Consider the following 10,968-nt stretch of genomic DNA (forward strand, 5'->3'; position numbering starts at 1 on the left):
TATAGATGTACTATTGTAAAGTGGTTGTTCCACTGGATATCATAAGGTGAATGCACCAATTTGTAAGTCGCTCTAGATAAGAGCGTCTGCTAAATGACGTAAATGTAAAATAAAAATCTAAAGTTCAATGTGTATTCATCGCATTTTCAACTACAAATAATTTTGTCACAAAAACTGTTTGTTAAATAGCAAATGTGCATACTCTGTCTTAATTTTTTTTTAAATGATACAGTATGACATTACCCGCATAAAAACTGCTGATGGAACGTGGTTAGAGAAATAGAAGGCAGAGATGTTCTTTATGTTGAAAAAGGTTTTGGAGAAGGTGCAGTAAGTACTATTATAGATTCCTGACGTTCTATTTTTCTGAAATTGTACGTTACAATCATGGAAAATATAATTCCATTCTGGTTCTGTGTAACCTTGTGTCAGTATCCTGAAAGAGGTTAATATTTTACATTAGAGGTCGGGCAGATCCATGTCCCGCAAGGCATCTCACAAAGTAGGTGAGTCACCTAAACAGGCGGACCTGTACCCGTTCAAAAATTGATCTCGCAAATCTAGGCGAGGACACGGGCGTCACCCCGCGTCGTTATTTTCCTTACTCATCAGTTTAAGGCATAACCAATCGATGGTCGAGGGCATTACCTACCTCTGTATGCAGACTATTACACTCATGGTGTTTACCATTGGTGTTCACTTCAAAAAGTATAAACCTACAGTTGCATTTTATTTTCTGAGCGCATTATGTGATACATAATTGTACGTTTTCATTCCTCAATTTAATCAGGTAAAATATAGCTTTTCTACGCGATTTTACTTATTTACACTGGTTTCAAGCGATTTGGAGCGCAAAGGTTGATGGGAAAGTTAAAAGGTTCTTTTACCCCCGGCATTTTTTTTTTTACTTCGTGAAGAGCAATCGATACCAGAGGTCTCTAAGGCTGTGCAATTTATTTATATTTGTTTATGTTTTATGTTAAAAGTATCATGTTTTGTTAATTGATAATGACCAATGGCATTGATGTGATCATTGACACTTCACATAACCTAATAGGCCTTTAAAACCATATAAAATATGAATTTCTCTTAAAATAATACACTCTGGTTTTTAGATCTTGCTAAAACAAATGTAAGAGTAAAATAGATCTGTATTGGTATTTTAAACAACATATATATATATTTAAATTGTATACGTAATTCTATTATGGTGTCAACAATGTCGTTTTTCAAGGAGAAATTATTTTATTGAGTTCGCCATTTTTGATCCAACTTGCCTTCCATAGTCTCTTCTCGTTTTTCTCTGTCCAGTTACGATCACTCACGCGTTTGAGTCAAATAAGATGGAAGATATTTCTTTGGACGAAGTGATACGTCGACGCGGTTTCAACAACAAAGAAACAGTTAAAAGGTATTAATTTAGCAATTTATGAGTTTGAATGCAATTTATGAACGTTATGCCTTGAGTTGTATCATTCAACGTAATGAAGAAATTCATTTTCCAGAAAGCCTCGGCTATTTCAGTTCCTCAGCGGTCCTTTTTCAAGGCCTGTACTCCCGGTTGGATTAGCTACAATCATGTAGCGAACGTTACTATCTATCGCTACACTGCAGACACTGATTTCCCTGATATCAATGAGTCAAATACGCGCAGCGAGCTATTTATCAAGGCATTGTTTAACTAGTTAGCTAACTAGGTAAACAATTTTTATCAGCATTTGATGACGGTAAATTAGCTATCGACCAAAAAAATAACCGAATAAGGTAAACAGTTAGTTGGAATGTACGTTTGGTAGTTAGCTATAAACTAACAATGGTTACAAACGCAGAAACGTACAGCTAACGTAGCTAGTTAGTATACCTATAGATATGGTATAGAGAGCGCGAGGCAGTCTTGTAGATCCTCTCTACCTAGTCAACTAGTTGTAGCCTAGTCCTCCATTATCTAATATTCACATTTTGGAAAACACAAGGAGCGCATATCAGAACAGCTAACGGGGTGGGCATAATTTCTGGAACGTTCCAACAGTAATCTGTTCCAAAAACTTCATAAATAACAAGGTTGCCAACAAACAACGCATAAAATGTTGTGTAGCGGCAGAGTAAGATACCGGGTAGGGAGTGGGCAATTTTGTTACATTTTTCACTCACCACGTTTATTCCGAAAAATGTCTGTCCTCACCCAGGTAGCCTATGGACAAACATTAAGAATAAGCTACATGGTGAGTTTATGCCTATTCGGCAACTAGTTATCTATGTGAATTGATCATGCTACGTTGTATGCGTTTGTTGGCATCCTTGTTATTTACAAAGTTTTTGGAACAGATTCCTGTTGGAACGTTCCACAAATGATTCCCACCCCAGCTAACGTTATAGTATTTGATTTTGTATATCGCTTTGAGTATACCTAGAGCCATACTGAATGTAGGACACAATCAAATACTATAGCTGGTCTTATACGAGCTCCATGTGTGTTTTGCTAAACGTGGATATTAGATCATGGAGGATTAGGCTACAACTAACGTTAGTTGACTACCAATGTCGACCTCTTCCTCTTGTCTTTCAGGCCTATGTTTGGCAGGGGTGCTGGAGGGGTCGGGAGGACCTTTGATGCCCGACAGAAAATTGGAATGACAGATGTCAGACAGAGACTTGGTGGAGGAGGAGGAACTGGTAACCAAAAACCAGACCTGGCATGCAGGGCAAATAGCTTTTCAGTAGTATCAAATATTCAACAGAATGACTTTGTTGGAACTCAAACATTTTTTAAATTCTGAACAGCTTTTGGAGCAATGCTCAAGGTAATGGGTGAAATAATACATGCCCCAGCCTTTGCCAGAGTTAAAGCAGGTATTTTGTGTGAGGACCTGCCTGTTGCCCTATTGAGAAGTAGAGGGATGTATTCCATTTGACGGATTGATTTTGTGTCAAGTGGACATGAAAAATGCTTATTGAGACTTCAAGAGATCTGATCTGGATGTCTCTCTTATCTAAGCCCCATTTACAAAATAATATTTTGTTTCAAACTACACATTTTACTGTTGGACTACATTACGTTCTGTTAAGCATTCTTGCAAGTCAGATCAGACATTGGAATGGTTTCTTGCCTTCTGCTCACTCTTGTCCTGCTCTCGCTTCCTCCAGCTTTTCAAGTGAAGGATGCCAGAGAGAAACTTGGCCAGAAAGATGCCCGCTTCCGAATCCGTGGCGGAGGAGGAGCAGGTGGGGTCCAGGATGCCCGACAGATGATCAACTCACGGAAAGGAGGACCGAATACATTTAATGTTACCCCACAGAGTTTACAGCAGATACCAGCAGCACAGCTACAGACACATGTGCAGCAGATACAGATACACACTACCAACGACATTGCCAGTGCAAATGCAAGGCAGTTTACCCCCAACCTACAAGGAATGAACATTAGAGCTGGGGTTACGCCACAGCTGGGGGGTGCACCTAAGAGGATGATGGATGCTCGTGATAGGCTGAGCCTCAAGAGGAGCATTGGAGCTCCACCAAGCCAAGGAATGGCAGCACCCATGAAGATCACCAAAACCATCCAGGTAAGTGATCAGGCTGACAGTTGGCTCCAAAGTGATAGTAACCACAGGTCCAGGATCTGCTCTAATGTTATCCAGGCTTAGCTACTAGATATAATTGACCCACTTGTCGCTCAAGATGTGCACGGATAAGAGAAAATGCAAATTCTTGCATTGTTTATAGTGGTAAAGCATAGCCTCACTCCAAACATAGTTGCTAAGTTAATTGGAAATTTAGTTTAAAATTCAACTAGGCTTATTTGCTATTTAGTTATTGGTAGCATGCTTTGAGTCAAATATATTAATTCACCTTCTGAATAATGATTTTATTTAACTTTTTTTTAGCAGCAAAGGCCGGTTGGGATGTCAAGTGGGATCCGTATGAACATGCCAAGCAGGGGTTCCCAGGTAAGGGACATATTTTTTTGTTTTTTGAAAAGATAAGAATCAGAAGTTAGATGGCAGAATTGATTCAAATGGTCTTAGATAAAAGTTTTCTTTAGAGTATATCAACTGAATTTGGTTGATTTCTGCTGGTCATGCGCCACTTCAATGCATATGTGAGTGAGTAACGTACCATCTCTCCCTCAGTCTTTCTCATGTGATGATGATAACCCTGGCAAACAGATGAAGACCACTACTGGCAACCATATGCTGCAGTCACGGGTGTGAAGACTATGCTAGATTTTCTTAACTTTTCTCTCTTTCTGTTGCTTTTTCCTAAATGATATGTATCTGTAATTCTTTATTATTCAATGTAAATCGAATAACCCTTTAGTACTGCCACACTGGCTGTATTAGTGTCTCACTCTCAACTTTCCATTCATTCACTGAAAAGTTTCAATGCTTTCTCTCTTTCTCCAACAGCCTGGCACACAGGGCTGCCCTTTCTCGATGTCAGCCCCCATCACTAAAGTAGTCAAAAACGATGCGTACACCGCTCCTCGTCCCCCAGTGCCTGTGGCACCCACAAGGCCCAACCCTAGTGTAGGGGCCTCCCGCTCCTCTGCTCCCGCCTTACAACCCATCTCCAGGACCCTCCGGCAGGCAGGGCCCACAGCGGAGCCCAGCTCCCAGCCTCCTCCACCCCCACAGGTCAGTCTCCACATGTCCCTTCACCCAGCTACTGGAGCTACTTCACCCAGCTACTGGACATATAAGGTCATCTCTATAGGAATGTGTTGGTAGGGATGTTAGCAGATACCTATAGACTTCTAGTCATTGTGCTAATGCTAGTTATCATTGGCTCGCAAAACTACCTCTAACTTCATACTGGACAGAGACATACAAATGGTATCCACAAGTTTATCTGACTCTGGGGAAGTAGATAAATGGCCTCCTTGTCAGAATCTCGAAGTATCTCTCTAACCCAGCAGTGGGCAATTCCAGTCCTCAGAGTCCTGATTGGTGTCACAGTTTTGCCCCAGCTAACACACCTGACTCCAATAATCACCTAATCATGATCTTCAGTTTAGAATGAAATTTGATTAATCAGCTGTGTTTGCTACGGATGGAAAAAGTGTGACACCAATGCCCACCCCTGCTCTAACCGGTTAACAAGTGGTCAAATTTGTTCCAAACAGTACAATAATGTGACCAACAGAAAATGCTTTGCATGCGTAAAAGGAACTGACATTTTTCATATGAAGGAAAGCGTCCAGGTTTCAAACAATTAAGTATTACGTTTTCAACATGTAACTGCCACCAGCTCAGATTGCAAGGTGGATGAATGGAGAGGATGTGCACTTGTTTTTTTTTTTACCATGCCAGATCGGCTACTGGTTGGAAAGCAGTGCGGTTTGCTTCATATTAGGAGTTAAGAAATACAAATAGTGGTAATAGAAAGCTGGGATCCTCCTCTTTTGAATATACACACATCAACACGCGATTGCATTTAGAATTGTTCCGCAATGACTGGGCTTATAAGAACGTCTCACTCCAAGCAGGTAGCAACCAGCTGCGAGCGCTCAATGCCCGACAGGTGATATTCTGCTCAAACTAGGTTCTGTATGCGGTGCGCATTTAATAAATAAGATGCATAACGAACTAATGAAAACGGCAATTTAATTCCACTAAGTTATGCAAATGAAACTATAGACTGATAAGCATGACCGGTCAAATATATTGATGGCGGCTAACCGACTAACGGTCAAATGCATCCGTTTTTTTAAAACTCAATATCAAATCATTTCGGTAACAATTAAGTGCCTAGTGTGAAAACAAACATTTATTCTTAGCAAAGAGCAATTTCTCAAGCAAGAATTTTGCCAGGACTATCTGGGAGAGCTCTGAGTGAGGAGTGGAAAACTGAAAACTAGCTGTTGGCAGAGAGGTTTGGAACTCTTTGTCTATTGACTAATTTACTGCATAGTGAGGTCACCAGGCAGGCCAAATCTCCATCCCACCTCAACAGGCTGAAATTTCAAGCAGTCTTTTCAAATGGCTCCTACACTAAAAAGCCATTATAATTTTCACAGTATTATTCCAACTTCATAGTTTGGAAATGTATATAAACCACAGGAAAGTCACATTTTGGACTGCACTGGGCCTTTAACATCACTAGTTGGCAGCATAGTAAGCCTCGGGGTCAGTAATCAACCTACTTCTCTCTCGTTGATGATAGATTTACGTAAAGCCTAGCATTGGCTTGTTGTTGGTGTGAGCTGTATATGTATTTGATTGTAAAATGTTTTGGTGCACCCCTTCCAGCCTTCCTTCAGTCCTCTGGAGGGGACTAAGATAACAGTGAATAATCTGCACCCCCGTGTCACTGAAGAGGACATAGTGGTAAGTGCCTCGCGCTGTTCAGTTCTCTGCTGTTTTAGATTCTCTCTCTAGCTGTGTGTGTAAATTGCAGACCTGCTTACGATGCAGCCATGACTCATTTAGCACATTCAACTGACCTTTTTCCTGTGTTCTTGTGATGGTCCACAGGAGCTGTTCTGTGTGTGCGGTGCCTTGAAGCGAGCGAGGCTGGTGAAGGTGGGGATTGCTGAAGTGGTGTTTGTGAGGAAGGAGGACGCTGTGAGTGCCTACAGGAAATACAACAACCGCTGTCTGGATGGTAAGGGCATTTAGCAAGGGCAACATTTATTTTAAGGCTGAGTTTTTTGGGGAACCAGCCTCTGGTAATGATGCAGTTGATGATGAATAGTTATCTGAAAAGGCATTGTTTTTACTTTCTTAAATCTTTATTCATTCTCTTCCCAAGGCCAGCCCATGAAGTGCAATCTTCACATACAGGGGAATGTCATCACTTCAGACCAGCCCATTCTTTTGTAAGTCTTTCTCTGTCTCTCTGTTATATTCATATTTCTCACTGCACCCTTGGTTGCGTTGCATGCAAATCAAACTTTCCGGTATTAAATTGTAGTCCACAATGTGCATGATTTCTTCCTTTCCAATTGCAATGCACATTCTTTCAGCATCACATAAAATCCTCTTTCTGTCTCACAGGAGGCTCAGTGACACTCCAGGCAGTGGAAGGAAAGAGGGTCTGCCCCTCTCTTTGTCTCGCCCCGGGGGTCGTCCAGCCTCCTCTCAGCCCACACCTGAGGTGGATCCCCAGACCATCCTCAAGGCCCTGTTCAAATCTACTGTCCAGACCCCCTCTACCACAGAGTCTCCCGGTTCACAGTGCACAGCCTTCCGCATTAAGATATAACTTTCTAGTACATCCACACACATACATGTCACAACACAATATATCCACCCTCCTGTTTGACAGAGACCTCTACTGACATCATCAAATAGCATGATACTGTATTTGTATAAATTTGACAGATCATTGGCAGGTTGTAACATCTAAAATTAACACACTGATGCTGTCGTCCAGATTTTTAGGAAAGAAAAACATTTGTAGCCGTGGCATACTACATAGATGCATGTCTCATAACGGACCAATGTGAGGCAGTCTGATTTGTTCATTTATTGTTTTAATCAAATTTGGTGGGGTGATAAACTGGACAGTTGTGGGTATTTTTTTTTAATCACATGGTTCACTTTTACAACTGTTCAAATAGTTCACATTGAACACCCCTCTTGGAATCATGAGATGTTTTGTGCTGGTTGGAGTCGTGCCCCCCCCCCCCCCCCCCCCCCCCCCCCCAAACCGATGGTGTCACTATGACCTGATGCACGAACCCATGAAGATACTTGTACTGTGAACTACAGGCAACGGTGGTTCTTGTACTGGACATAATATAAAGTTTGATTTCAGAATGACTTGTACACATGCTTGTATTCCATTGTGATATTTGGTTTGCCGTTCTCCTTTTTGTGGCATTCAGGTTGTTCTATGCTTTTTTTGTGGCTGTTATTTTACTCTTTATTGCTTTTTGCGCAGCGTAGAGAAGTTATGCTAATTTGCTCAATTTATGTTCAACTGTCTGTAAATTGCTTTTTACAGCTGCCTTTTATGTCAGTCATGAAGATATGGTAGTGAGGTCAGATCTATGTACAAGTTAATTACTGCCAATAAATATGTTGCTTTATAAAGATGTGTTCATATTGATGTGTGTGTGTGTGTGCGTATATATATATCATTGGTTTATAGCCTTATTTCTCAATAGAATTTTGATCATTCTGCATTAGTGTCTTTATGTTTGTCTGCTAGACCGGGGTTCAAAAGGGCCGGAGATCCCTTTTGTGATAGCAAATTCACCAGGGACCCCCTCATAAACAGATTACAATGCGAGTGCAATTTAAAAAGGGCTTACAAGGAGTTTTACATTGTCTGCTGTGCATTGCTGGGCGAACCATTTAAGACCCTGCTCTTGGCATCTGAGAGAAAATGTAGCAGTTTTAATTTTGTCATGGGGCAGACATGTTTGTTGTTCCAGCTTTAAAGCTATTCTGCAATTCTACACATTTTGCAATGAGGCAGAGAGCAAACTGCTGTTTTAAAACTTTAATTGGGGAATAGTATTAAGTTTCAAAATGTATAAATTGTGGCGTACTGTGAATACCAATATCCCTGAGCCTCCCTTGGCCCATGTTGCCCAGGGTTAAGGACATCAATTGTAGATAAATACTATTACATAGTGTTCTATTACATACTTTACATTTATTACACGGATCCCTTGGCCAAAAGTCATATCTGTTAGTAATATTCATTTAAAAAAATGAAATGTTAAATATGTTGATCTGGCCGCGGACCCCTGCAGTACACCTGGACCCCATTTTGAAAACCCCTGTGACAGACAGCTAGAGCCTCTAAAAAGTAGGATTAACATTTTTGGTGGGGGGATTTGTGTTAAGCATATTTAGACTACAACCAATCCATTTCTACTTCCTGTGTGAAAGGTCGCAAAGAAGATGGCGCCGTCCAAGAAGAAACATGCCAACCAGGCTTGTGTTATTCCAGGAGGTTTTACAGGTAACCATTGCTAAAATAACTCACGTAAACAGAGAATGTGATTTAAAAAATATAATTTTGGGTTTGTTAGTTCGATCATGATCTCATTCTGTTTTAACCACGCTAGTTTGCTTCTAGCTAGCTAACTCCACAAGGTATGTCGAACACTCAATATAAGCTTGCTTCAAGACAAAACTTTGTAAACACACGAGTCTTATGTGCCTTATGGTTTTTAACGATTAAAATCGGTCAACTTGATGTCTGTATATTATTTGGACTGCATTCCCTAATACTACATAATGTAGCGTAAGCAAAGATTGTCTACTATGTTTTACTCTCAGGCTAAAGCCATTAGTAACCTCTGGATCTCCATGGAGTTGTAGACAATGTATTAGGACCTACCTAGACAGATGTTTGACTGTATTTTGACTGAACCACTCTTCTCAGTGCTTTCTCTACAGTTCAGTACTGACAGTGTTGCCCAGCACAAAATATGTGTAAAAGAGCATCGGGTGCGAGCAGAGAAAACCACACAAAGACCCCTCGACAGAACACTGTTTGTCCTGAACATTCCCCCATATTGCTCTGAGGTACGTTTATGTTGTGAAGACTGTCAATTACCAATCAGTGTGCATGTGATTGTTGTACTATTAGCAAGTCTACAGACAAATGAAATGTTTGTATTACAGCTGTCGGTGGCCAAATAAGGTATAAATGTACTAATCTCTTTCAGGGTGTCATAAAGGAGCTCTTCTCTCAGTTTGGTCCTGTTCAGTCTGTGGAGCTGAGGGAGAAGCCAGGGTCCTTTGAGCACTCAGGACCCAAGCTGGGCAAGTATTTCACACCAGCACAAAAACAGGTATGCCCTGAATCCGGACAACAAAGCTCTGTGTTTAGATCAGATTGATTATTGAAGTGCCTATGGACACCTTTTCAGTATTGAGCCTTTTATGTTTCCATTTCCTACAGGGGTTCAGAGTGGGTTACATCGTGTTTCAGAAGGCCATCAGTATTACAGCAGTGAAGTCCCATCCCCATGATGTCCCATTGGTTGTTTCCACAGAGCAGCGACCTGTGTTGACAGGTCTTCAGAGTGAGTGAGCTTTAAAGTGCTCTTCTCGATGCTTGGTCTTTTCTAAATGTCGGCAGAATGTATCAAATTGGAAAGACATTTCACCCAGATTTAATACAGTATTTGACATGCCTTTCACGTCTCTCGCTTTTATTTCTTTTGTCTTTAGAATGGATTCATCAGTACAAGCAGTCATTTGCTCAGCCAGACAAACTACAGGAGGCAGTTGACACCTTCATGCAGGATTATGATAAGAGAAAAGATGAGGTCAGATTCTCCCCCTGTATCTCAATCTCAACTCCTCATTTTGGTATTTCTGTTAACATTTATTTTTCTTACCCAGGAGGCAGAGCGACAAAAGGAGGAGGCTGAGGAGCAGCTGGAGGATGAGGAGGGCTGGGTAAAAGTTACCAGGGGTAAAAGCGGGACCAAGACCCGCCCCCACAGTGAGGTATCCAATAAGAAAGCTCTGCAGAAGGAGAGCAGAAAGAGGAAGCGAAAGGAGCTCATGAACTTCTATACCTGGCAGCACAGAAACACACAGAAAGAACGTAAGTTATGGTTCTAGTCATTTGATCACAACAGTAGAAGCACAATGTGTGGTGAAATTATTTAGTGCAAAACTTTGTCAGTCATTCTGGCTTCACTGCTAACTTTGTCCATATTACTCAGTCACTCTGTGTTTTGAAAAGGGTTATTCTCTCTTTCAGACATTGCTGAACTGAGGAAAAAGTTTGAGGAGGACAAACAGCGAATTGCTTTGCTAAGAGCACAGAGGAAGTTCCGACCTTACTGAATCAAGTTTCTGAGATTCTCCCCACCTTCCTGGTTTTTAAACCACCTAACCACACCATTGATGTCAATAAATAAATTGTTTGTATAGTTCTTGTTTGTCACTGATACAGTAATTTATGGAGTCTTCAAGTTTGATTGGTATTTGATTCAAAAGTTGTGAATCAATACCTTAGGATCACTTCACATGTTCCAATAGACACCCTTGT

General features: G+C 41.0%; 2 protein-coding genes and 1 non-coding gene across 4 annotated transcripts; 2 read left to right on the forward strand and 1 right to left on the reverse strand.

Annotated features, from left to right (window-relative positions):
* Window positions 1-467: 467 nt before the first annotated feature.
* Window positions 468-622, reverse strand: LOC115147744 (U12 minor spliceosomal RNA). Its single transcript, XR_003866485.1, has one exon. It is a non-coding gene; the product is annotated as a U12 minor spliceosomal RNA (small nuclear RNA).
* A 660-nt stretch (window positions 623-1,282) lies between these two features.
* Window positions 1,283-8,046, forward strand: LOC115200332 (polymerase delta-interacting protein 3). Of its 2 annotated transcripts, none has more exons than XM_029763304.1 (10): window positions 1,283-1,411; window positions 2,567-2,673; window positions 3,145-3,563; window positions 3,885-3,947; window positions 4,131-4,205; window positions 4,407-4,634; window positions 6,249-6,326; window positions 6,474-6,603; window positions 6,751-6,817; window positions 6,996-8,046. In XM_029763304.1, the coding sequence occupies exons 1-10, from the start codon at window positions 1,344-1,346 to the stop codon at window positions 7,201-7,203; spliced, it is 1,443 nt and encodes a 480-aa protein (XP_029619164.1). In that variant the 5' UTR covers window positions 1,283-1,343; the 3' UTR covers window positions 7,204-8,046. The 2 variants fall into 2 exon arrangements, with proteins under 2 accessions (XP_029619164.1, XP_029619174.1); XM_029763314.1 differs by having other exon boundaries at window positions 3,888-3,947.
* Window positions 8,047-8,812: 766 nt separating this feature from the next.
* Window positions 8,813-10,852, forward strand: LOC115200357 (ribosomal RNA-processing protein 7 homolog A). The gene is made up of 7 exons (XM_029763368.1): window positions 8,813-8,916; window positions 9,343-9,485; window positions 9,629-9,754; window positions 9,865-9,988; window positions 10,137-10,234; window positions 10,311-10,518; window positions 10,678-10,852. Exons 1-7 carry the CDS (start codon window positions 8,856-8,858, stop codon window positions 10,761-10,763), a joined length of 846 nt encoding a protein of 281 aa, XP_029619228.1. The 5' UTR covers window positions 8,813-8,855; the 3' UTR covers window positions 10,764-10,852.
* Window positions 10,853-10,968: the final 116 nt, after the last annotated feature.

The sequence above is a fragment of the Salmo trutta genome, chromosome 1, assembly GCF_901001165.1.
Source record: "Salmo trutta chromosome 1, fSalTru1.1, whole genome shotgun sequence".
NCBI classification, from domain to species: Eukaryota; Metazoa; Chordata; class Actinopteri; order Salmoniformes; family Salmonidae; genus Salmo; species Salmo trutta.